Source organism: Colius striatus, chromosome 8 (assembly GCF_028858725.1).
Source record: "Colius striatus isolate bColStr4 chromosome 8, bColStr4.1.hap1, whole genome shotgun sequence".
Taxonomy (NCBI): Eukaryota; Metazoa; Chordata; class Aves; order Coliiformes; family Coliidae; genus Colius; species Colius striatus.
Genome location: NC_084766.1, coordinates 11,593,885 through 11,621,865, shown reverse-complemented (window position 1 = coordinate 11,621,865; position 27,981 = coordinate 11,593,885). Strand labels below are relative to the sequence as shown.

Genomic DNA, 27,981 nt, shown 5'->3' with positions numbered 1-27,981 from the left:
CTAGGATGAGTTAATGTTAATAGCAGTTTTGGAATTTGCATGTATAACAAATATAGTGAATCTGTTATGTCCTGTGTTTTACTCTTTTGTTCTTGAAGGGAGAACCATCATTTTACATTTAGTAACCATCTTAATGGCTGTAGTTAAAACCTAGGGTTTTCTATCCCAACAGTGAAATAAAGGGAGCTTGTTAAAAAAGCAGGATATTGTGAGTTGGGTTTTTGTTTAGCCTTTTTTTTTTTTGCATATCTAGGAATGTGACATTCAAGAGAAGATTAACTTTGAAATCCGCATGCGAGAAGGCATCTGTAAACTACTTGCAGTGAGCACACAGAAAGACCAACTCTTGCAAGCAGTTAAAAACCTGATGGTTTGCAATGCTCGTCTACTTGCATACAAGACAGAGCTACAGAACCAAAAAGAGACCACTTCATGTAGAACCCAAGAACGGTGAGTAACAGCCCAAATTCCGTTATGAAGCAGGCTTTTGCTTAGGGTAATTCTTGGCAGCCTGTGTAGGAAAGTGGATTTAAACTCTTCCTTCTGTCTTCCCTCATACAAACATACATTACTGCTGCCTTAAAACATTTATTTATAAGACCATTCCAATATCTTCTTTTTACTTTAGAAAGTGAAATACCAGTCATATTTTTCTGGGTAGGTTTTATTAATGACATTGAACTATAATTCATCATCTGAATATCAGGTAATGTAATAAAATGTGTATTAAAGGTAATCAAGAAAATACAAATAGGTACCTAACCAAGTCTGAAGGAACAATACAAAACTATGCAAGTCAGAATATTTCTGCTGTTTCTACTTTTCAGTCTTTCTGTTGTTAAAGTCCCTTTAATGATGGAATCATCGTGGTTAATTGATACCCTCTGCTGGCCACTTTTGTTAACTACAGCAAAGTAATAAATACAGTAAGAAATATGAAGAAGAGTCAGCTTAATTGAAAATATTTTCATGCTATAACTCTTGAATGAGCTAAAATATACATGGTTTGTTTGAATAATGAGGTTTTTTGCCTGATGGAATGACAATCATTGTAAGACACTATTGCTCTCATGTTATTACTTCTATAAAATATTATATTGCAATTTAGGATAGAAGCTCTTTGAGTACATGCCAGTTAATTGTATCCATAGGATTGGCCTTACTACTTCTTGCTTTCAGAAATGTGGTCTTATAGGAGAAGTTTATTGAAGGAAAGAACTGTATCTTCTGATTGTATCAACTATTATCATGAAAGCTGATTCGGAAAGCTGGCACTTAGAACTTGTGGTATTCTGTAATTATTGCAGCTGTATTCATTTTTCCATGCTAAGATGAAAATCTTTAGAGCAATTAATCTTTTATTTATGTTTTTAATGATGAAATAAAATCAAGTATGTAAATATGCTGATTTGCTCAACTCCTGGTCTTTGGTGTCAGAGACCACAGAATGGCGGTGGCACATATCCCAAACAGGGCAGAGACAGATACCTGAAGATCTATCTGAACAGCTGTTTTGTTTTCTTACAGTCATAGTTAGCTGTAGTGTTCACTTCATCCCTGTCTCTAATGCATTGCTGAGAGTCCTGTCTCAGGGGGGTCCTTTGAATTGTCAGTGGAGGTCATTAGAAGGGATGGCAAGCACTAGAAGGGTTATTTCTCTACCATTTAGATCATATCTTTGAGAGGTGACAGTACATTTGCAGGGGTTTTTTTTCCAGTATTTGCTCAAGAATGGAATTTGGTTAAAGCTTAATCCACATAAGGAGATGATAACCGTGAGAGAAAATGCCAGGGTTTTTAGGCCAATTTCATCCCTGTTTCTTGTTACGTGGGTCAGTAACCTGTGACCTCTGAAGATATTGTAACAGCCTCTGGAAGTCAGTGTATTGGTAGGAGTTAGAAATTTTCTTTTCATTTGGCTACAAGTTAGGTGCAGTGGCAGATATAAGGAGAGCACTCCTTTTTGGTACTTGTTATCTGTTTTGATTCAATTTAAGGCTGACCTTGAGATGAGATCTGTATTCTGACTACTTAGCAAACTATCTGCCTTCCTGTGAAATCACAGTATTAACAATGCAACATTTTATAATTGGTCTCTGTTAATAGAGGAGGCGGCAATCCTCTAACCAATACTAGAACCAGTAAATTAAGTTGTTTATTCACTGGTGCGTACAGGAGGAGAGAAGTTGATAACAATTTGATTCTGTTGGAGCTGGAAAAGACAGGGAAGATTAATCTCCTTGTCGTTTAATAATCAGGTTAAATAAGCTTTGGAGGAAAATCTAGGGAATTAAGAAAATCGATGGTGTACCTTCTTTGCAGATTACTCTCAAGAATCTAATGACTCATCTTCAACCAGAGACGCTAAATTTAACTTTAAAGAAAAATGCTTGAAATGAGCTATAATATCAAAACTCTGGCATTTTTTTAGTGCTTAAAGGATTGAGTTTTAGAAGACTAAATGCACAGATCTCAAACTTTGTTTTTCTTTTCTTCTTTTTGGCAGGAGTTCAGGACATGGGACAAAAGAGCGGGTGGTATGCAGAGCAAAGGTGGCTATATCAGGTAAGCAGCTGGGTAGTCACTTCATTATAGGAGCTAGTTAGGTGGACAGTAACTTGTAGTGAAAATTATACAAACAAGATGGTACAAGTGTGTATGTGATTCAGGTCACAAATCCTCATGTTTCAAAGGAGCTTGTGCTTTTAAGCCAGGTGTACTTTTGAAGATCCTACCTAGTATTTCCATTTTACTTGCAGGTGGGAAATAGTTTTTTTTCTGTTTGTCACTAAATGCTGACTACATTTGAAAGCTAAAGAACTGTAAATGTGGTGATAACCTTTTTCCCTCTCCACAAAGACAAACATTGATGTGATGAGTATGTCTACAAATTGAGGGTAGAATTACAACTAGTATGCAAATGTTATTTAGTCAATGCTGATTACATTACCACAGCAAAGGTGTAGTAGTATGGCTTCAGTGCAAACTTGTAATGAGAATATTTAACAGTGATTTCCAGGTGGCTGGCACATTGTTTCCCAACCTCTTCTCAAACTTCAGCACTATGAATTTATCTTTTTGTTCCCCTGTGCCAATGATGGATGTCACTATGTTCAGTACTCCAGTAGTTGTTCATTGTGTCTGTTTTGCTGGCTTTACTAACAGATATGTTTGTGCTCCCTGAAATGCTTCATTAAAGATAAAAATAGTGTAGAAGGGCTCCTTACTTAAACTAAGTTAATTCTGCATATTTTGACATATCTTTAAGCAAGGTAACTCTAGTAGAAGAAGAGTGATGATCACATGGTTCAACAATGTTTTCTGCCAGCACAGCTGTTTGCAGAATGTGTATCTGTCTTTCCTCCTTATGGTAGTGGGATGAAAGCATCTGTTAGCCTGTCTGTGCTGTGGTTACACCTTTCTTTGGATTTACAGAGTTATCTGCAGTGAAGACTTTAGGATCACATAATACACATTTGTTATCTTTAGAAAATCAGAATCATGTAAGGACTCTATTTTTAGTATCAGAAATTTGTTTAGGATATGAAACATTTAACTATTTTTTTTTTATGGGAAAAGAGAGTAGAAGGATGAAATACACCACTTCTTATGATGTACCATCTGTTAATGATTCTGTCCTGTTACTAACATAGTGGTTCTCAAACCACTTCCTCAGAAGTATGGCACAGCTCAAGGTGAAGACGAGAAAGAGGCTTCAACTATCTCATTGTGAACTTAAGTCTGTGAGTGCTTGCCTATCAGATACCTGTGTCAGGAAGTCTAACCAGGCCCAGCTTACAGCAGGAAAGCCTAAATCTCTCTGCTGAGAGATTTATACTTTCATCACCTGTTATTAACTCCTTATAGTCCACTATATGTGCCTGAGAAGGAAAGAACTGGAGGACATAAGAGGTAGTTATGGGAACAGGCTTGTTCAAACTTGGCAACAGTAGGAGCCTCTGGGCAAGGTACATGATTGGGAGATCCTGAGATGACATTAATACATGCCTCCCTGGTTCCTCCTTGTGTTGTCCTCTGACCCATTACCCTGTGTCCATTATCATGCCAAATCAGGCCCTGTCTGCTTCCACAGTCCATATACGTTCACGTATGCAGCATCCCATTATTCCTTTTTCCCCATCTTTCCCAATCCTCAAGTGGAAAATTGGGCATGCCGGATTTCTTCTCTTGCATGCTGGCCTCCGGGGGATATGCAACTGGAGTTGCTCTGCCTATGTGGAAGGCACACGCACATGCATGTGCCTGCCTTGTTGAGAATGTGGTTGCCAATGCAAGCAGTGTGAATCAGGAGATGTTGTGACTGAATTGTCTGGGAGAGGTTGGAAATGAGGAGTGAGGGGTAGTCCATGTAATATGACAAGGCATGTAATTCAGGAATTGAAGATATAAAGTGGATTTTTTAGGGGAAAGTAATCCACTTATAAATATATTAGCGTGTCATATGCTTAGTGCATGTCAGGAGCTTAGGCTATTAGCAAAAAAAAAAAGTGTAATCATGTGGCCAACACCAAAAGTTCAGGAGCAGTTATGCAGGCGTACTGAGGAATGTACACCTACAGAAAGCAACTGTATGTCAGATATTATGTGGGGTATGCGTTCTTTAATCTACAGATTTTTCCACTTTTTAACTTACTTATCCCTCATGTGTGTGAATAAATTATATAATTTATATTATCTTATCAATCAATTATTTTGTCAGAAAGCAATACAGTAAATGTTGGTCAAAAAACATAATCATAATTTAAAGTAATTTTATAAAGGAATCATTGGCTTTAAATCTGATTAATTATAGTGCTTGAATGTATCCAATTTGAGTTCACACAGATTTACAGCTAATGGTAGCTGAAATTAAGGTGTGAAAATTGATCTTTGTTTCTGATAAATTACAGCTCTTTCAATCCAAGAATGAATTGAAAACTGATTTACAAGTATCACGTTAAACTTGTTCAAGCGATTGACTATCTATATCCTGATGATGTTCTGGCTAAGGTGTAAATTTTTCAGCTAGCCTGATATTGGAAGTGGCATACAGGAGTAATCTTTAATCTAGTATTCTAGTTGTTAATAAGACCTATTGAGCTCATTAGCATTGTCATTCAGAGTTTGTTATGATTCGAGATGAAAAAAAGACTTTTATCGTAACTTTGTTTGCACATATTTATGTACCTTCAAGACCTTAATCTTTTAGAAAAGAACTATTCATTGCTTTGTCTCTGACAGATAAAAAGATATAGTTTTTAAAAGCTTGAGAGAGACTTCTGTAATTGTTCTAATGCAACTGTTTCTGTTTCCTATTTTAAAAACCTAATTTTAGAAATGCTTACCGTGCAAATGAATCTTTAGACCTGAAAGGCAGTTTCAGAGTGTGATGAAGCATTGATTTTTAGGAAGTCATAGCAGTCTAAAATTGTATACTGGCAGGTTCAAAATGCATTAGTTTTCAGGAACACTTAAAAATAGATGAATTTGCAAGTTTCAAAATTGAAATAGCATTTATAATAAGCTGTCTCCTAATATGATGAAAATTAACTTATATTAAATGGAAAAATTAAATTTAACTTCTGAAATAAAGTGCCCATATATAGTTTCACTTAAATCAATAAGAGGTTTTGTGGGTGAAACCCTGTAGGAATACATGACAAACTGTTGCTAAAACACCACTACCGTTTTGCATCTATATGTGGATTTTTCCATCAGCCTCATATGAAAATCAGCACTGGAGTCAGCAATATTGAAGATTTTTATCAAAAGACAATTGAGCTAGTGCTGTTCACTGCTGCCATCATGTGTCACTTAATATATTGCATATACTTTTAAACAACTCTGTGTTGTACTTAAGAAACCAACTTTGGATTTATAAGGCTCCCACTGGATTTGTCTCTTAACAAGGGACTAATGAGAAACACGATGTCTCAACCTGAGTCCTCAAAACTGGCGGAAAATGTCACTCAGTACTGTGTTGGACTGAGTGGATAAATGGGAAAATTTGTTGAAGAAAATACTTTCCTAATATTAAAATGACAGGCATGACTTAAAATAATGCTTCTGTAATTGCCTCTCTATACTATGGTTTGGAAGTAGAAGGATATTTCTGAGTTAAAGAAAGGATTTCTAAACTCTTTCTGCCAACTCTGGCAATTCTAACTGGGAATGTGATTACAAGTAATATTTTCTCTGTGGTTAGCAAAACAAGGCTTAAGTGTTTGCAGTTTAAGTATCCCAGTCTTTCCACTAAAACAGGAAGTTTTTCTTGCAGTTGGATGAGTGGTTTCCAGCACAAGGCAAACACATCTATGCATAATAATGGGCTCAGAACCTCTGGGTTCTGAGAATACTTCTCTGAACTATGTTACACAGCCACTCTGAAATGTTGCTTCAAGTGCTTTCAAATGAGACAAAAAATATTCTTTACCCCAGAATAATTTCTAAAAGAAAATGACGCTTCAAATTGAACTAATTGACAAATTTTCTTTTGACATGGATAATAAAATTGAAATAGTTATGCTGTTCTTTGAGTAGAAGGTCTTGTTACCTCCAGAACATCAGGAAAAGAAACAAGAAACTTTCTGTAATTTGTTTCAACCACAGATCTACAGTATTGGCTGTAACTTAATTTCCCTGCCTTTTTTTTTTCCCCTTAGATATTCGAATACCATTAATGTGGAAAGGCTCTGATCACTTCAGCAATAAAGAAAGTATGTAACATGTAATGAACTGCTGTGATAAGCAATTGCTTATGTCTCTAAATTTAAACTGCATGGGGAAGTCTGTAATTGTTTCAACCACTTTTTTTCTCTTTCAGTAGGTCCATATTTTACCCTGTTGCTCAGTTGCTCTTAACTTGAAGTTGTTGATGGTAGCAAGCTGATTTAGTTCAAAGTCCTGTAGGTCTGCATTTTTAAATCCTCATCTGTAAAAAGTCTTCCTGAGAAGAAATTCCAGAAAAGTGTTGTTACGAAATGAATAGCTGAGAAATTTCTGATTAAACATATTGTTCTGTGTCTTGTCTACACTTGAGAGAGTATATTTGAGTGTGTTTCCAGTAAGAAATTTAAGTGAAAGTTGTCTGTGGATGTTGAATGTATTATTGGATAGTCTTCAAGTACATGCATTTTGCTGTGTCATGGAGATTAACCCTAAATCTGCTCCAGCTGTCACCTGGCATCAATTTCACTTTGATTTTCAATAGGGTCAGAGGGGCTGAGCGTGGCAAAATAGAATAATCCTATATAGAACATTCATAAAATGATACAAGCTTTGGATCAAATATTAGGGTTGGTTTGTTTTTTTAAAACAAAATTGCATTTTCACTAACACTTATGAAGTTGCTAGTACAAACTACCCCTGATTGTCAAGGGAAACAAAATTGAGCAGAGGAAGGCATTTTCCCCTCTATGAATGTTGTTCTACCTATACAGTTTTGATAGTTCAATTATCATAAAATCCTATTATGAAAATTTACGGTGGGAAAAATATGAGGGCAATTCCTTAGAGATCTGAATTACCATTTCTTCTACTTTTGTTTACTGGAAGCATTTAGTATTGTGATGTGCAATATGACTAATAAAACATTTCTTTGGCTCTCTCCAGAATCACAGCGCTATGCAGTTTTTTGTTTATTCAGAATGGGAGCTGAGGTTTTTGATACAGAGGTGGCTATTGTGGATAAGGCAATAACAGATATCTGTTTTGAAAATGTAACCATATTGTGAGTATAATTTATTTCTGTTAAATGAAGCACAAATATTGCTGTTTTCTTTTGCAAGTGGATATGATTATGAACAAGATTGGCAGAGGTCCACTCAGTCTTTCTGTGGGCACAGGAACTGGAAGAGCTCCTGTTAATTTCAGTGGGTGGATGGTGGATCCCTGCCTGGAAGGTTGGGTTTGATGTTCCTGGTATCTCTGGTTGTAGATGGGCCATTTGAACCATACTCCTTTTCATTTTTACCATGCTGAGGCGTTTTTCTTTATACAAGGAGAGAAATGAACTTGTTCTTCAAGAACAGAATGAAATTAATACAAAACTCTGAAAGCATTATGAAAATATGGACATGAACCATTGTAGCCAGTGTTTTAAGTCTTATTCTGTACAGCAAGCTATGGCCTCTTTCTGCACGTCATGTTCTGTTATACCTGTACAAGCATGTGCTACAGCCACAGTCCTTACAGTTGAAGAATGCTAGACAGGAAATTATTCACTTACCTTTAAAGTAATCTGGAAAGGAGTAAAAAGATGTTCTCATCTACTCTTTCGTTGCTTTATAATTTTTAAGACAGTCCTGAGAGGCACTTAACTTTTTTCCCCCCAGCTTTATTTTTTACTCAATTTAGATTGAGTCTCCCGGGAAAGACTGACTAGAAAGTGAGAACTACTGGAGACTTTAAATCAAGATTCTGAAAATGGACTGGTTGAGAGAGAGTAGATCTTTAAGTCAGATTTTAAACTCTTTTAAAACACATGTTGAAGTCGAGAGCGGGAGCAAAGATTTAAATCTGCTTTTTCAAAGTTATGATTTTCGGTGAAATACTGCAGCAAAAGAAGAAAAGGCACTCTAACTTGCCTTGTATCCCCTGAGATGAAGAAAGATCTTTTGTAAAAGGCTTTGGGAAGATTTTGTTATGGGTATTTGTGTAATGACTTGATTTGTACCTGAAAAAATGAGGTTAGGCTTCTGGTTTGATGACTAAACTTGAGAACGAGAGAACTGGTGGAACTGAGAACAGAGAAAGCACAGGCTGCAAACAGAAGAATGTAGCAGTAGGTAGTTATGTTATAAATGACAAATTTTCTTGGTTGTGAGATAGGATTTTTTTCAGTAATGTGAAGGGGATGGAGTACGACTTGGATATCTTTAAAGCAGTTCAATCTGATTTAGGATCATAGACACGGATAGAGTTTCAGTCATGTGATTTTTGCGTAACAGTAGAGGGCACATTTAAGTGTGTTTGAATGTCTTGTCTACTTCCATAACATACAGGGGTTTTTTTCCAGTTTTTAACCTAAACATTGAATTTCCTGTTTGCAATTGTTTATGGTTTAATTACAACATCCATCTCATGACTTCAACACTAAGTTACCGCTGTGTACTCTAGTCTTAAATTCCATGTTAATGTATGTCTTCGCCTGAATCTGATGGCATTCCTTCCCTTGATTAGAAGTGTATGTTATTTTATATATAGTAACAGCAGCATTCCTTGGCTCCATGCTCTGTTTATTAACAAATGCTCTGAAATTTTCTCCTCCTCCCTTTCAGTGATGAAGCAAGACCAGATTTCCAGGTGAAGGTTGAAGTGTATAGCTGCTGTACAGAAGAGTCTTTATATGTAACAAACACTCCTAAGAAACTAGCAAAGAAGCTTAAAACATCCCTCAGCAAAGCTACAGGGAGGAAACTCAAAGCTGGGCTGGAGGAAGACAGCGCTGAATCCCTTTTGCCTGCTGACCTGGTCATCCCGTAAGCCGTATATATTGATATTCTGCTTTTATTGTTTTAAAAATAGAAAGAAGCCAAATATATTGTTTCTTTTTTTTTTTTTTTTTAAATTACCAAGGAAGTAATTATTCCTGTATTTACCTGAGTGAGAAAAGTGCACATTTAAATAGGAAATGAGAAGGTAGGTGTGAATTCTAACCATGTCACGCAGCCTTGGGGCCTGATGCTGATTTGGAAACACAGGAATAAGCTTTATCTTTGTGCTATGCAGCTTACTAACTGGTAAATCCACTACTATTTGCAAACTCTGTAATATTTTTAGTTTGATCTCTGGAGGAAATCAGGTTTGTACAATCAGTCTGTTTCTTTTTCTCTGTCCATCTGTCTTTCCTCCCTTTCCCATTTACTCCTCCCATGTTATTTTTGCACCTAGCCAATTTTGGTCAAACTTGACAGACAGGTAGACATGTCTAAAAGTTACAAGGTGTGTGAAATAAAAAACTGTGATATGTACAGAGGAGAAACCTCTCTTGTACCCTCTCCCCTAATGAAGCTAACTGAGCTATTTGTTATGCCTGGGGTGCATGATGTGCATGTGGGCGCTATTCCACTCGCTGGCTTTTCAGTAAAACTCTGGTCTGTCAAAGACATTTTACAGCTACAAGCTGCTTAACAGCAGTTCTCTTAATTGACTTTAGCACAGAATATTTTAAAATGACTTACTGGTTTTCAGTGTTCATAGAAACAAGTGCTGTGCCCAGTAATTTACCCGTTTCCTTTAAAAATGATCTTAAGTCTTTCATGCAGTGACGTTAACTGCCTACTAGTGTTTCCCAGCTACTCAGATCCTAAAGAAATTAAAGCATGCCAAGTACCTGAATTACAAATACTAATAATATTGATATTTTTAAAGCATTTTTTTCAAGGAATTACTTTTTTTTTTAGCAACTGAACAGTAAAGAATCAATGCCTAACTCTTGCCAGGTGTAGAGTGTAGTCTTAGTCTAGTTTCATATATCTATTTGCATGTACTTTAAAAGGAAACATTTAAGTCTTGTCAAAGTGATACTACTGTATACTGATATTACTGTTTCAATCTAAAATACACATGGAAGAGATATTATCCAGACAGCAAAGCACATGTTATCACTAACTTTCCAGTGAGTTCTACCTGATGATATGTCTTTCAGTCTGCATCATTTCAGGTGATGATGCTTTCCACAAGCTCCAGTTGGGCAATGACACACTATCATTAGATACAGTTTGCTTCAGCTATAATTGCTAGTCTATTTGCTGGCCATACTTGCTTGAATATAGATTACCTGTCTTTTAAGGAAGAAGCACCAGTGCACAATCTAAGCAGCCTCTTACTCCTTTGGGTTTTGCTTTTGATTTCTCAATTCCAATTTCATTTTGCTTTCATCCATCTTGAAGTTTGTTGTTTCGACTGAAAATAATCATCTCCCAATGACTGTTACTTTCTTAACAGAGTTAAATGAACCATAAGGTATTTAAAGATGACTTTGCTAGGTGATTAAAAAAGATTCTTTGAAAGAAATGGATTATTATAGCCAGAAATTAATTTGTCAATTCGTTAATGGGCTTTCTTTAGGATTTCTGTTAGTAAGACCTTGTGATGTAGCCCTTATAATCTTGCAATCTCTGCCTCTTTATAAGAGGTCTTTCAAATGTCCCCAGAGAGCTTTGCCAGTCCAGCAGTTGAAATTAAACTACAACAATAAAGGGAATTTTCTATGTTATATGAACACCTTTGTTCATTTGTAGAGGTGTTTTTCTTTCCAGAGCACATATGGGCAAAGTTCTCTGTTTTCCAAAAACTTTGTGAACCCTCAGTGTCAAACTTCTTGGCTTAGAAATCTCCCTGGTTAGTGAGGAAACTCAGCCTTGTGACTTATGGGAACTTAGTGACAAAGCAGTTTGATTGCTTAGGTTGGATAACTTCATTATACTGATAGGCTCTCTACTCTCAATTATCTCACTTTCCACTCCTATACAGCCTTTTGCCAGATTAATTTTCCTGTTCTAGCTTAATATTTTTTTTTTCTTTTTCCATCTGTCAGAGAAAGAAAATGTTTAGTGCAGTTATGCTATTGAATTCCAGAATAGCTAGGTTGTTCTTTGGGTTAAATCATTGCAGAGACTCTCTGAAGTGCATGTTTATTCACTTGCAGAACCACATCCAGCTACATGTGGCTTTTATATATTGTCCTCCACCAGGCTGCTGTCCTGTGTTTCAATTAGCAAAATCATAGAGATATTTTCTTAGAAGTACATAGTCTAATCTAATGGCCTCACTTTTATGGTTGGGTTCTTTTTAGTACCTGAAGGTTTTATTTCTTTTTACCTCCTATTATTTAAGATCTGATTGGAAGGTGAGCATATTAGATTTGGGGTTTTTTTGACTTGCAAGTCCTCCACTCTATATGTCTGGATGAATGGATTAAGAGAAGGATTTCTAACACTGGGATTCACATTCAGGAACAGATTCTGGAAACTGAGATGAAGTAATTAATATGCATATATATACATACACACACACACATATATATGTGTGTGTATATATATATGTGTGTATATATATATATGTGTGTATATATATATGTGTGTATATATATATGTGTATATAAAGTTCTTTGCTGTGAGAGTAGTGAGGCACTGGCACAGGTTACCCAGACAAGTTGTGGCTGCCCCATTCCTAGAAGTGTTCATGGGCATGCTGGATGGGGCTTTGAGCAACCTGGTCTAGTAGAAGGTGTCCCTACTCGTGGCAGGGAGGTGGAACTACATCTTTAAGGTCCCCTCCAACCCAAACCATTCTATGATAGAAAGGGCCATATCATTACACTTTCCCACACTGGTGTCTGTGTGGCAACTTTAATGCCTCTGTCTCTTGATCAGTAAACAGATTTTAAAATGAGCCTTTGCCACAGGCATGTTGTGGAGATGAGCTGATTTTTTTTTTTTTTTTAATTAAGCTGTTACATAGAAAAATACTTTAGATATGCAAAGTACTTGATGAGATGCAGCAGTCAGATTATTGTTTGCTATACAAAGAAACTACCATTTAAGGCAGTTACCTAATGCTGTGAAATGTTGAGGCAAAACATAGTCAACAATCCTGATTAGTCAGTTAAATTTGAAAACTATTTGCAGATAAAACTTTTTGAAATGATATTGCAGCTGGCTGAAAGACTGTTGCATTTTAGAACAAAAATGGTACTGAGAAGCATATTTTAAAAGTGAAGTAGCTATTTTTTTTGGCAAGGTTGTTGTGGTAATTAGTCATGCTTTAGAAAAAAAGTAACTTTAAAATCAGCACAGAAGTTTTATCTGTGAGAAGAAACTGAACTTTTTGGTATGGTTTAAATAGAATGGTAATATATTGCTCAACTGCACGGCAAAACATAGTCAGTGAAAAATCTTCTGTTAGGGAACAGTCTAGCAGGGAATATATAGAAATGCTGATGAGTTTTTTTTGAGATTGCCCTCTTGAAATGTTTCACAGCAGTCTTTTTTTTGCCCAGAATGTTAAATAATATTTAATTTTCTCTCAGCTTCCTTGAGATAGATGTGTAACAGACTCCTTCCTAACAAACTCGTTACCTTTCCTCCTCTTCTTTTATCACTGTTAGGACTAGGTGGGCACCTGCCTTGTTCCTTTGCAGAGCAAAAATAATTTGAATGGTATGTTCTCACCATGCTATTAGGAAAAATAACATTTGAAAAATATTATGATAGAAAACTATTTTTAGTGAATGTTAGTTCTGTAGTGTCTTCTCACTTTTTATACCACTAAGCTATCTTATGCTGTACTGCAGATATTTTAGAGATCTCACACTAAATCCTGTTAGAGAGAGTAGTTAGTGATTTTTGGAGGGTTTGTTGTCATGTGAACTTTGCTTAAACTGCCATTAGCCAGGTGGAGTCCTTACTGCATTGCTGGATTGTAAATCTGTTACTCGGTCTGAAGATTATTTGGGGGAAAAGGTTAAACGTGTACCAAATTCATACTAGTTTATTCCAAGAACTGCATTCCACATACACTGTGCTGAATTGTAAATGTGATTTTTTAATTTTTTTTTTCCCCTAGGCAAAATTCAAAACAAAGATATAACATTCTGAAACCTGTAAGCACAATAAGTGAAAGAGTCCTTTGTGCTACAGAACTGGCTGTAGGATTTCTGCACAGATTTCTGTTATGTGAAGAATCAAGATATTAGATGCTATTTAAAAAATGCACATATAAACAGTTGTATTATTAAGTGTAGGCTACATAGGGAAAGCAAAAGAGCAGAGCAACATGGAGGAGCAGTATAAAGCCCTTTCATTTTTAACTGTATTTGCAGATAAAGTTTATGTTGTCAGTTGTTCTGTTAACTGTAGCACTTTTTGATCCTGTTACCAAACCTGGTTGATTTAGGCATTGGAAACTAAAGCTGTAAAACTGTTAAAAGTTATCTGGTGTCTGACTGGAGGAGAGAGATGCTTTGAGCATTCTTGAGGAGCAAAGAATTGGCAGTCTTTGGCTCAGCAGTAAACGTGAGCCCAGCTTGTAGGCAGCGGTCACACAAGCCTGTCCCCTGGACGTCTCCTGGCTGGCAGGTCCAAGACAGGTGGCTATGGAAAGAGCCACCTGATGGAGCCTCCTGGCATTGGCCTGGAAGTTGTGGGGCAGGAGGGAACTAGAGCTATGTGCAGGGTGGAGGCAAGAGATAAGGATGTAGTAAACAGATGAACAGATTGTGGGACAATGTTGGCTTACAGGGAAAACCACAGATAACTGCGTTCTGTGGGAAGAGGTTAGGGGGTGGCGATCTGTGGTCACTGACAGGTGCTGCCTTGCACCTTGGCATTCCCTTGTACTGAAATGTGTTACCTCAGGTGTGTCTAGACTCCCTTTAATTACTGACTGAGCAATGTGAAGCAGAAATATCTTAAATGTGCCTTTTCTTTCACATTTAGCGGAGCAAAGTACAGTTTGCTAGCGTATACCACTTTGGGGCTGGAAAGTGCTGAGGACAACTTCAGGACCCACAACCTTATCATTACAGGAAATGGTAAGTACATATGGTACCAATTTAAGGAAAGAAAAAACCAGCAACATTTTGCATTTCTCTCTCTTGTAAACTAAAGAGCTTAAAGAGATTATTTTTCTTGATACTTAATATAGAGCAACTTTAATCAAATATTTAACGGCTCTAAAGTAGGCATCTGTGCACAGCTGAATAAACTATAAGTTGAGTAAAATTTCAAGTCCAGATGAAAATTTAATTCTTGTGGGAGTTTCTTCTGTCATTTGCATCTTGGTCTTACACAAGCTGTAGCTATATGCAAATTATTTCCCCTTCCTCAGCATGAACCAAGGTATCAGAATGAAGAACAGCTTTTTCCTCTGCAGTCAGAAAGAAAGTTGAAAATAGCTTCAGTTCATCTAGGTTGTTTCAGGCTCAGATTTAACAGAGGATGTAAGCATGTTTGCTTGCAATCTGTATTGGTCGTTGTACTTCAGCTCTGGGACATCAAAGTTGGGAGCAGTAAACCTAGATGCTAACAGAGGGATTGTGATTATGCTGCAACTGAAGGTGCATGTTTTAAGTGCAGTTTTTGATGCTTCATCCACTGTTTTTGAAAGGCTAGCCCCTCCCATAAACCACCTTCTAATTGCTGACGTGAGACATGGGACTTTCACTGCATTTCAGTGTAGCTTCTGGGAACTTTATTTTTTACTTGCATATACTTGACCTCAAAGAGAATTTCATTTTTTACTCTCCATTAATTCTGAATAAGTACAGATTTGAAAATTTATGGGACATTTGTTTCTTGGAGTGTTGGATGAATAATTCTGAGTATGTTTGATATTTCTAAGCCATTCTTTATTAGTACTTCTTCAGATTCCATTTTCTGTCACTAATTTACATTACTTAGTCTGGTAAGAAATGACATACCTGGATGTTTTTATTCATTACAAGCATTTTTAAAACATGACCAAGGACAGAGTCAAGTCAATGGAACCTTGTATTACCTGCTGCTAATTACAGAAGAGAGAAATTATTACACAGAAGAGCTGAGCGAGGAGAGATATTGTAATTCATTGGAAACTCCTTGTAATGCTTAATGCTCTTATAGTGCTGGAGACAGAAGTAGATACAAATTCTAAGCCTTAATAAAACAATCTGAAACAAAGTGCTCATGTGTAAATGTAGCTGTGTGCGACAATGGGATGGGCTCAGGGAACCTACTCAGATGAAATGACCGATGTATTTATCTTTCAAAATGTTTCATGCTGTGAGATGAGATTTAGAGCTTTATTTTATGTAAGAGTGTGTTCTTGCAGAACAATAGATCAATTTTTACTTTAAATTCTTTTGGATTTTTTTTTAATTAAAAAAAAACTGACTGAAGACTAAATATCAGTTTTAATCCAATCCTGCAGGATAAAATCTCTTTCTTTCAATATAAAAAAAAGATTATTTATATTCAAGATCTTACTGTAAAAATTAATGTGGAAAGCTAAAATATGTATTTAAGGCAAATTAACACTTAGTTAACATTTGCTTTTAATTTGTCTTTTGCTGGGTCTTTTCCCCCCAGAGGAATCCTCTTTTTGGCTCCCTCTGTATGGAAACATGTGTTGCCGTTTAGTTGCTCAGCCTTCCTGCATGGCTAGGGATATGATGGCAGGATTTCTTAATCAGCAGGTAAGACTGTGCTTATGTTTACATATTCTGTTAATAGCTGTCACTAAGAGTCAATTGTTCAAAAATTTGCTGTTACCTGAAGTGCTTTCTTGAGAACTATTATTTTTCACCTGTTCTACCTAGAGCATGGGGAAAACTGTCTCACAGCTGTGTTTACAAACAGTATCTGAGCTGCCTAAGTGTGAAGAAATAAATGTTTCCATGACATGCTTATCAACAAAACTATTTAGGCTGTTACATAAAGATCAAGTATAGTTGTTGTTTCAGAATTGGTTTGGGCTGTCACTTGGTGGTAGCAGTCCTAATAATCCTAATAATCTCATCCTTGTATGTACCTCTCATTGTGCTAGCACAGGAGTTCATATCACAGCATGGTGATTCTGACTGGTGAACCAAGCCGTATTTAAACTCATCCCTTCAAAAATGATTCATGTGAACTCAGTTTACTTCGCTACTTTGGTTCATTGCACAGCTAGAGGCAAACAAGAAGCTGATAGCAGAGGGCCAGAGGGGCTGGGTCAATTGTCAGGAGTGCTGAATTACTGGCTTTAAACTGGTTGTGAAACTATAATGCACTTACTATCATAAGTAAGTTCAGAAAATTCATTTGAGAAAGCAGAAATTCTAGACAAATGCCTTTGCTTAACATTTCTTGACTGTATTGTGTGTTTCCAAAGTGAGATACTCTTTTTATTTGTCTTTTTGAGTAGTTACTGTAGCTAATAAAGGTGGTTTCTTGCAGTAGACACCAGTTCTAGATTTTGCCCTGTGTGAACCAGCAGATTGTATATTGTTAGTGTCACATGGCAATAAATCTGTGAAAACCATACAACACCAAAAGACATTTAAAGTATTGCTAACGTTTCAAAAATCATTGACTCTGAATTGTTCTGCAACAGAAAATCTTTGTTTCAGGAAAGGGTTCAATGTGGCTGAGTTTTGATTACACAGGGCTGAACTGTGTATACCTTGTAATATGCTCATAATTTGTCGTAGTGTTTGGCAATTTCTGACTATTTCTTCCCTTTAGCAAATAATAGGAAGTCAGACTAACTGGAGGAGGCTGTATTGTGTGCTAAGAGGTGGCAAACTCTTTTGTTACTACTCGCCAGAAGAAATTGAGGCTAAACTGGAGCCAGCATTGACAGTTACCATCAACAAGGTATAAGTGGTTGTATGGAGGGGTTCTTTTTGTTTGTTTGGGTTTTTTATTCATTTTCAAGGAGGTTATTTTTTTTTGTTTTAAGATATCCCTACAGTAATTTGGGCCCTAAGGTGCTGGTATGCAGAATGCTTTATAGGTAGCATGTGGGTGGGATATGCTTCAGTGAAATTAGCACTCACTGCATTTTTTAGCAAGGACATTACATTTCTTAGCTGCTGATGTAGTTTCCTTCTATTGCATTAGACTGGTTAACACAGAGATAAAGAGGAGGATGTTTTTCTTTAGGAAATGTGATAACTTATTATGTGACAGTTCTATAAGGCAGCCCTTGGAAATGTATTGCTTACATTCCCTTAGAAATGCTCAAGTAGACTTGTCCTCAGCAAGGTGGAATTTTAACAAAAGCTTTGTGGTGTTGTGTGTTATTTGGCCACAGTCTCAATTAGAAGGAGAGCTGGAAAATTGTTCAAAATATTTTAGTGCCTCAAAATAAGCTGCTTTTCTTAATACTGGTTTTGTATGAGGCACAATAGCTTTGGAAGGTCTGTTCTCTAGGGTGACATTTTTGCTGCTTTTCATACCCTCATTGGAAAGGTTGAGTTTAAAGCATAAAATTGAAGTGTTACTTACTATTTGACTAAAGAAACGTTAAGTATTTCACTTGAAGCAATATTAAGTGTTGGATTTAGGAATGGTTTTGGAAGAACCTTCTAGAATGATGAGCATTATGCTGAACAGACTTTTGAAAAAACTGGTTGGTTCAGTCATCAAAAGTTAATATCACATTTGTAAATGACAACTGGATTCATCTTACACAATTATATTGATGCATTTGGAAACTGTGTGAAGTACAGATGGCTCTGGATTCTGCTCTGTACTGCTGTGAATGCTTGATACAACACTAATTCTGAAAGGAGCATTCCTGCCTTCCAGTCGCCTGCTCAGGCTCCTGTGCTGCTTTATGCCAGGGCAAGTGACTGATGAATTGGACCAGGGAGCTGATGTGTTTTAAAATTAGCTCATTTTGGGTGCAGGGAGAAAGCTGGCTTCAACTGTGCTTCGCTTCAGTAAAAAATCTTACCCAATTCACAACATGGCTACACAAATGCCTGTGTGGTACAGGAACGGAGCTAGGCTACAATTGGGAACACATAGGACGCAGGGTAGTAAAGCACTGCTGCTTACAACAGCAGGATCAGCTTTTGGTGGCTATAAAGTTTCTGGGAAGTATGACTGCAATTCTCACCTAGAGTGAGGCTTGTATATAAAATCTGAACATTTAAGCTAGGTATAACAATGTGATCTGTTTGTGTTAGGACTTCTGTTTTTAATGTGATAATATTTAAATGGATTCCTTAATTAAAATTACCTTTCTGCTAGTGCTGTATCTTTGAACAAAGCCATTTTTTCTTCCAGTTGTTTGTGCATTTACATTAAATAAATGTTTAGACTGGAATAGATATTTAAGCAGGTTTACTTGCATACTTCTTCACTCACTTTTAATTGCACCAGTCAGCATTTGCCATAATTCTGTTTTCCAGCTATTCACAATATCAGTTAAGAAATGGTAAACTTTAGTAAATTATAGAATGACAAAATTTATACCCTAAAATGTGTCAGCAATGTTTTGGGTTTTTTTAGTCTTTCAGGCTACCTCATATCTTTCCTTGGAGGTCTCTGTTTTGGCTTGTATCCCAGTTTTGCTTTTCCTTTTAAAATAACCCTATTCTACTAAGGTATTCTGCTCCTCTAAGTTGTCAATACACTTAACTTAAAATCCAGCTTAATAAGCCTTTTCTAGGAGACTGTCCATACATTTGCAAGTATAGTTAAAGCTAATGTGTAGAAGGTGCATAAATCATGTATCTTGTACCATTTTACAAAAATGTCACACTGCTGTAGAGTATGACTGTGAATCCTTCTCCAATTTAAATTAAAACCAGGGGAAAAAAAGGCAATTTAAAAAGTATTTGGATACTTTACTACTTAAAGAGTTTCTCTTGAAAATAACTTAATGCCTGCAGATATTTTTTTATTCCTTTGTTACGAAATTTCTCATAGGGATTAAATGAAAGCAGACTAATCATATGGGCTTGTCTGCTACATGTTGTTACAGAAACAGCAATTTCAAAGTGAAAGTTGAGACTGAACACCAACCCTAGATGTTCTAAAATCTCTTCTGGTTGCATATATGGCATTTTCATTTGTAATGTGAAGCTGATCCTTTACATGTAATTGAAAGATACTTTCTGAAAAGTAATGAAATCATCTGGATTTATGAGAAACTCTGGAAAATATTCACACTGATAGCCTTATTTCCCATTCCCTTTGAATCGAGACTTGAAGAAGCCATTAAGACCAGCAAAGTCATTACTTCAACTTCAGATGACTTCACTGCTACTGCTGTTGAGCAAGAATGGTTCTGCAGTTCCTATTATGCAAGTGCTACTATTATTGTTCCAGCAAAATGTGATTATAACATATTATATTGCACAACCAAGTAGGAAAAGAGAAATGATATTTTCTGCAGCAAAGAAAATTTGCTGGAATCCAATTTGAACAAGAAATATTCCTTACGGGCCAGCTTCTGAACTTTTTTCAAGTTTTCTTTAGTTTGAAATGAGTAATGAAGGTCTTGCCTACACCCGAGAGTTTAGCAATTTGGTGCTTTTGCCAGTGGTTCAGGTCAGTTGCTCAGTATTTGAAATACACATTCTAGTATCTCCTGGTCATAGATGATAAGACTTCTTTTTTTTGTGCTATGTATGCCTGAAGCTTGAGGAATTCTGGGATGTCACTTCGAGTTAACGTAGGCCTCTGATTTGCGTCCTGATGTGTTTTGCCAGTGCAGTCTTTGCTGTGGTGTCACGCGGCGCAGCAGGCACAGAGCTACCTCCATGTTCTTGCTGGTCATCAGGGTAAACAGGATGAGGAACAAGTGTTTGCAGCCATAGGATCAGGGTTCATAGGCTGGTTGCTAAACCATGTAGGAGGAGTGAGAGGACAAAATCAAGCTGAGACTTCTGCAGACTGTTACCTTGAATGACAGTTCTTGCTGGAACATCTCTTCTAGGCTAGGTCAGGTAGAGAAATTTGTTGGAAAATGAAGCAATGACTGCAGCAGCATAACTTCAAGGGAACTAGGCAGCGTGTTTAGGGAACTGGGGAGTTCACTGTTAGACTGGAGCAAAAGGGTATTGATATAAGTTCTTGATCATGTGAACATTCAGGGAACAATGTGAACAATATGAGCAGTATTCCATGTGTGCGTTAAGGGAACTCCAGCAATGGTGAAATGAGAGCAGCCCTGAAAATACGTTCTCTGTAGTAAGGATTTCATAGACAAACCTTCACGCACATGAAAAAACACTGGAAAAGCACAGAGTAGTTAAGCACCTCCAAATGTTTGGTGTATCACATCAAATTGCTCAATTTAATCCTGCAATTGTTTGAAAGAGATAGAAACCCTAATATTGCTTTTCCATATTATGCTCGCACATTGTACTTCCCATCCAGTGGCCACAAAGATGTAACATTAATACAAGTTCACAAGACCAGTGAAGGTGAAAGGGGGAAATATTCGTAGCTGATCTGGTGATTTCGGTCTTGTGAATCAATGTGTTCAAAAAACATGATTTTAAACTTAACCATATTTCCCTGCTTGCCTGAAACAGATCCCGCAGAATGTACTAACTTTCCAGCAGAAACCAACACATGAACAGGTTACATTTGATGTCCACTGTTGTGGTGTTGTTTCATGGTTGATTTTTTTGGTACTGAAAGCATGAAGGAAGTTTGTTATATCTGGTTTGATTTGTTCACTCTTAAAATAAATACACAGAACTGGATCTTAGGTTAGTCAATATTTTTTTCTAGAACTGTAATTTGGTTTCATGTCTTAAAATGATCCCTAAAACCAGTGCTTCTCGGTGTGTCAGGACTGGCTCATCAGGAAAGAGCTGCATCTCAGCAGTGTGAAAGTTTTTACCTCTCTCTCGTTTTTGTTTTCTTTTTAGCTTAAAAAATAGGGATTTCCAGAGAATATGGTATTATCAGACAAAGAGACTTTTTTATTTGAGGGGAAAAGTATAGAGAAAGGTTACTATTTACATTCCTTTAAAAATAAAATTAATTTTCCCCTTTAGTCCTTCCCTACCTTCATAAAAATAATCTTTTGCATATGGGACATAAGACTGGGTTCAGCTTCCCTGGAAGAGTCATTTAAGTTCAAGATTCGACTCAGTTTTTCCTATTCTGAACCACTGATTGTTCTGGTCTTTATAATAGCTGTAGCAGAGTCACTTCAATTGTCTGCAAGATTGTGAAAGGTACCTTAAGACAATTTTTTGTGATTGTTTTTGAGTGAGGTTTTTCGATTTGGTGGGATTTTGTTGTGTTTTGTTTTTTCCTAAGTGGAACTGGGCACATAGTGTAATTCACCCAAGCCTGGTAAATTCTCCAGCCCATTACTGTAATGGCATCTTGTAGCACTCTTTTAATATTCAAGCATCAGATATAGATTGTTGCTTGAGGATTTATCTCCTTTGAATAATACCATAGTTGGGGGGATAAAACCTGCAGCAAACATCATTAAATAAACTTGTATGTATGGTATGCTTGAAGTTCTTACCTGTCAAATGTTAATCTATTTGATTTAATTTTTTTTGCTGGTATCTATGGTTACCTGAGTTAATGGGATATAGAGCACTTATGGATGAATTACTTCATCTCCTATTTTTAGACAGAAGAATTTAAATGAGCATATCCATCAGATATGCTACAAGCAGCTGTTGGTATTGCAAATGGTTACTTTAGTAATACATTTAAAATCTGGGGAACGCTCTGTAGAATAATTTTTGTTTTCCTGAGTATCGGAACTAGGCTTATGCCCGTGGGATCTCATGTGTAAACCCAACTTCTGTAGGTGTATGTTTAACATCTTCAGCAGATGTTTGACATTTGGTCGAACTTGCGTGAAAAGGAACACGGTTAATCTGTCCCTGCTGTATTTAGAAGGGTGCCCCGAGGCCACCTTTGTGGGCAGATTTGCTGTCCATCTGCAGAGATATTCAAAAGCAACCCTGGCCGTGGTGGTTGGGTTCCTTCAAGCCCCAGGATACTGCCCATGCCAGGGGACAGTTGTGTGGCCGGGGGGTGCTGCATGGTGTTAACATGTGTGAGGCAGACTCGTGTCCGGTCAGAGGCGTCCCATCTCCATTGGGATTGGTGATTATGCTGCTCTCCTGGGTATGCCAAAATTCCTTTTAAGAGCAAAGTAATAGACCATTGTTTATTCAATGTCAGGTCGAATTGTATATGCAAAGATGTTACCAGGTTTTCTACTTTTACTTTTGTAAATAAAGTAATGTTAAATAGTTTTAATCTGTTCATCATTTTGTCATGAGCAATTGTGTTCTGGAAATCTTTTTTGGTTGTGTTATATCAGACTTCTACAACAATCTTTCACTTGAAATTATTTTTCCCCACAGGGGTAATTGCATTGTTTTTATTGCAGTAATGCCATAACAAAGAAACTAGATACTATGAAAATACTACTAGATCTAGTCTAGATGATAAAAATCAATTGAACTGTGTCCCTGAACAAAAGGGGAAACCTCAGCTGTAACAATGCTGCTGTGTAATCTGAGAGCTTTTTTATCATTAGCTGAAGAAATTTGATGGACTTGCAATATACTTCTCACGTATATTTTAATTGTTTCTATGTAACTCTCCCTACTTAAGGCAAACCTAAAATGCCTATTTTGAAATGACAAGTAGGATATTTTTAATATTAAAGTAAAATGTCTTTTTTCGTGATGGAAATTTGTTCTAGCAGAACTGCATGAGTTTCTTTAAATGCTTAATAAATGCTTCTTTAAATGTGGACTAGACAACTTGCTTTTTAATTTTCCTGACACTGTAGTATTAGCCCTGAATGTCCTGATTCACTAACATGAACATAAAATAGAATTGAGTTTAGAATACATGGCAGAAACAATGGCCTTCAGGAGTACAGTAGGAAACCTAAGTAGTAGCTGTAACAATGAGGTTGTCCAGCTGGAGAGTTCAGAGGAAATATGCTGCTTGGTGTTATTTCATATTATTCCCTGAACCTAACGTGGAGAACAATGAGCAGTATGAGATGAGCTGGAGAAGGCAGAGGGAGGGGAGACATGGAACATACATTCTGTAATTCAGAACTAAACTGCAATAATTGTGATAATCTCCTTATTTTTCATATGCCATTTTAATAGTTTTATGAGGAAAATATATTTATAAGCAGTTTTTGACATTGATTCCTTTTTTAAATTGGGAATGAATCTGGATGAGATAAAAAAGATAAACAATAGCTGCCTTACACTGTCACTGGCCATGAGGTGCTACCAGTGTGGAGCTGAAGCGGCAACTCATTACCACAGTTTGTCGTTCCTAGGAAACCAGAATTCGAGCTGTGGATAAGGACTCCAAGAGAAGAACTAATAACTTCTCTGTCATCAACCCCCTGTCTGGAGAGGCTGTGACACAACTTTTTGCTACTGACAGTAGGGATGAACTTCATAAGTGGATGGAGGCTTTCTGGCAGCACTTTTATGATCTGAGTAAGTAAGCAGGCAGTGCTGGCAGCATGCCCTCTAAGTGGGGTGCGCTGTAACATCAAAGGGATCTTTGAACAATTTGAATTGGAATTGCCTTATAAGCCTTTGTTTGCAATGATGAGAAAAAAATGTTCTTTGGGATAATATTGAGTCGCGGTCTGAGCCGTTGGAAGGCAAATATTTGATTAAACCGAAGTCCACTTGTTCAGGTTGGGGTTTTGCAGGAAACCAGAAGCAGGATACATCTGTCAATCTCAAAAGACCTTTCTCTCTTAGAAGTACCCCAGATAACTTTTTAAAAGACTGATAAATGTTCAGGATCTTGTCCTCCACTGTAGCAGGAAGAGTCCACCTCTGCCTGGCCATTCTATTAGTGGTGTGTCGGTTTTGTGAGGTTCTGCAAGTATGAAATCTTTGCAGGTGGAGGATGTAGTAGGAAGTGGTGAGAAGGCTGGATTCATCTGGGGCCTTGGCTAGGCCTTGCAAGTAGGATTTCCTTGCTCCAGCAGTATTATGGATTAATTCAATTGAGATTTGTTGCAATAGGAATTACTTGATTCTGTTGGTAATTCTAAGTTTTTAGTACCCTCTGTCACAGAGAAGTACGCTCACCTGGCCATGTAAAAGGCTGCTTACTCCTCATGTAAATACATGCTGCTTACCTGAACATTATAAAAGCTGTACCTGAGCTTTGTAACAGGTGATATATAAGAGATAGTCAAAGATAAATTTGTACCTTAGTCTTTTGGCTGACCTCTCTTATACGAGAGAAGAAACTCATTTATTGGTGTAAAACAGTGAAGCGGTATTGAAGTAGTGTATGGTGTTGCTTATTTAACACCAGATATTTATTATAAGAACCATATAGATTAATTTGTCTTTGTCTTGTTTGTCTGCTTTAGTAGTTTGACTCTCAGGTTTATTAAGAGTAGAGAGCAACTGCCAGTTATTATGCAGTCGTTGAAAAGGTACAGGTGGTTTCTGATTAGTCATTTTTATCAGGTCAGAAAACAGAACCAGTTAAATTAATGAAATATCAGTCTTGAGTCAGAGGCCACACCAATAAAATCAGTTAATTGAGGCTGTGGAAACTCGATACTGTAGTTCATATTTCTAGTCCTTGCTAGCTTTGATTTGCAATGAGAGAAGGCACTATCAATTAAAGAAACACACCAAGCAAAAACTAGGGCATCCTTTTTAAATTAGCCATAGACTGAGGTAAAATAACTACTTCTTATTCATTATAGATAGAATACCCATGGATTTTTTGAGACATTTTCCTTAGGTTCAGAAAAAATGGGTCACTTGGCATTTAAATGCCTTTTTTCTTCCCTGGTTCTAAAATTCTCTTAAAATTAATGTGCTCCGAAAACTTGGAATGATTGGTATGAACAAAGTAATTTTACTGTGTCTTGTTTTCCTTAAGGTCAAAATCTATTAATAGAGAAAGAGGTTTCCTTGTCTACTAACAGATAAAAGGCGAGTTACCCTCTATTAAGGCAGAACTTGCCTTTACTATAACACTGTAACGTAGCTGTGTAACACCCAGCTTGCAATGTACTGGAGGTTGTCCCTGATAGTTTGGTGAAACTTCCCTAACCTTAAATTATTATTTTTGTGGGTTGCTTTTTATTTTAATGATGAATTTATACTGTGTTTGGGGATTTGAAGGCAAATTATGAATTTAACCTTCATAGTATAACAGTACTGCTGGGATGTTTAAAGGTAGAACCTTATGACCTTTGTGCTAAGAGAATGAGTACAGAGTTGAAAATACAAATGGATCCTGAGCATTCCCACCGAACAAAAGTAAATGCTGACTGTTTAGCATTGCTTTGGAGATAGTTTCCTAACACAACCTAATAACTGCAGTTTTTTTCAGGTTCCAGTCATTGTTCTCTTTTCTCTCTCAGGCCAGTGGAAACATTGTTGTGAAGAACTTATGAAAATTGAGATTATGTCACCACGGAAACCACCTTTGTTCTTAACAAAAGAAGCGACCTCCGTCTACCATGATATGAGTAAGTGGGATTTGTCTTTTCAAGTTGCAGGGTAACAGAAACATTGTCTGTATTCAGATGGCGTTGATGTTGAATCTCTTGAGTTCTTCAAGGATAATTCAGGCAATGAAAGAGCAACACAATTGCGTACCGAGGAGTTTGTATTAAATCTGAATTTGTAATAACACAAATAACGATTACATTTTTGTACCTTGAACCAAAAAGTCTTCTATCTGAACCATAGCTAGGGAGCCCTGAACACAATCAAAAAGGCTATCACTAGAAATAAACACTTTGTGTAAAGCTCAGGAAGTGTAAGGGTAAAATAGTCCAGTCTGCAAACCAGCAATGTCTTTAACTAGTTGCATGAAGTTAATTTGGAGTTCTTAAAGCTGTTTAAAGGCTTACCTCCTTGTCTTTGGTAATGATATTGAAAAATATGCTTGGAAAAATCTAGCTAGCACCTATTTGAGACTTATACTTTTACAGAGCAAAATGGTATGTAGCAGGATTATTTTAATAGTTTAATTACAGAAATAATATTTACAGACTAGCAAAAGTAGGTCACTTGGTTTTAATGGATCCGGTGCAGTATTGGCTGAGAAACACTGTGCGACTAGAAATGCCTGACTGCTTGCTGCTTGGGATTGGAACTGTGAAGATGCTCATAATGCCATGTGGGTCATTGAGTTACTGTGCATCAGAGCACTGAACAGTCAAGAGAGTCCTATCTAAGCCATGAATGCAGAGCAGAAAGGCAGTAAATCAGCTGTACAGAAGTTTTACAAAGGTACATGGTAGCATAATTCTACTGATACTCAAGTGCAGCAGTGACGAGCAGAACACAAACTGTTTCACTCTTAATATACTAGGGGTTTTCTCCTTCTTGTTTGTAGTATTCATAGGTAAAACCCTGTGTTTAAAAAAAGTATTGAAAATCCTTAATGTATGGTCTGCAATAGAAAAGGTACTGCTGCTGTTTGAGGCTAGCATTCTTGTAGTATACTTAGGAAACTCCATATGAGGGATAAGAAATGGGGCAAGACAATCTTATTGCACATAAAGAAAAATGATGTCTGTAAAGATATCCCACCTTCTGTAGGGTAGAAGCGCAAGAATATTTAGGCATAGACTTTCACAGGCCTTCTGTGAAGCAAAACCTTTAAAGCAATATGCAAAAAAATATATTTAATATCTAATACATATAGGTTTCCTAGAGGTACTTTATTTTCTGCTTGGAATGCCTGCCCTATTGGCTCAATGCCAGCTGTCCCAAAACCAGTTCCCTCCTGTCACCTCAGTTCTGTCTTTGAAAGTGTATGTAATCTCTTCCAGTTCATCCATTAATACTCATAATAGTAGTCCATGTAGGCTTCATGAGACGTAGTTAATACGGTCTTGTATTCTGAATAGTAATAACAAAATAGGCAGCAGTAAAATCATTGGTAGCATTTTAATCTGAGTTAATTGCTGTCCCTTAAAATTACAGGCATTGATTCTCCAGTGAAACATGAGGGCTTAGCTGATATCATACAAAGAAAAATCGAAGAGAGTGATGGTGAGTTCCTGCTTGGCCAGCAAAAAGACTCTGCATCTTCCCTATGGGCTTCACTCTTTGATGGATCTCATGAGATAGTTGTTCAGAAGAACATGCATCTGGGCCCAAAAGGAGATACTACAAGTCCTAATGATAGCAGAGGAAAGAAAAGAAGAGCTCCACCTCCACCCTCCGATAAGCCACCATACAGTGCAGAAGCACAGGTGAACAGAGAGCAGCTGGGCAAGGAAAACTGGGAGAAGTCTGAGGGCACGTGTGCTAGTGGCTCTTCCTTTGAGTCCAAGTTACCTGTGAAAACGCAGCAGTTGCAGACGCCCATTGCTGCCCCTCGCAAAACTGCTCCATGCAGAAAAAGCAGCGTAGCTGGCCATGGGAATCCCATTTCGTTGTTTAACAAGACCCAGTCTGAAACTAAACCAGAACCAACCCCTAGACAGAAATGCATCACAGAAATGCTACACCCGAGATCATGGCTGCAGCCATAG

The 27,981-nt window shown here is 37.1% G+C and overlaps 1 protein-coding gene across 1 annotated transcript; it reads left to right on the top strand.

Annotated features, from left to right (window-relative positions):
- The first annotated feature begins 259 nt into the window (after positions 1–259).
- Positions 260–27,981, top strand: RTKN2 (rhotekin 2). The gene is made up of 11 exons (XM_010210436.2): positions 260–450; positions 2,507–2,565; positions 6,663–6,716; positions 7,612–7,729; positions 9,279–9,479; positions 14,442–14,536; positions 16,071–16,177; positions 17,208–17,339; positions 23,776–23,941; positions 25,852–25,959; positions 27,428–27,981. The coding sequence occupies exons 1-11, from the start codon at positions 293–295 to the stop codon at positions 27,979–27,981; spliced, it is 1,752 nt and encodes a 583-aa protein (XP_010208738.1). The 5' UTR covers positions 260–292.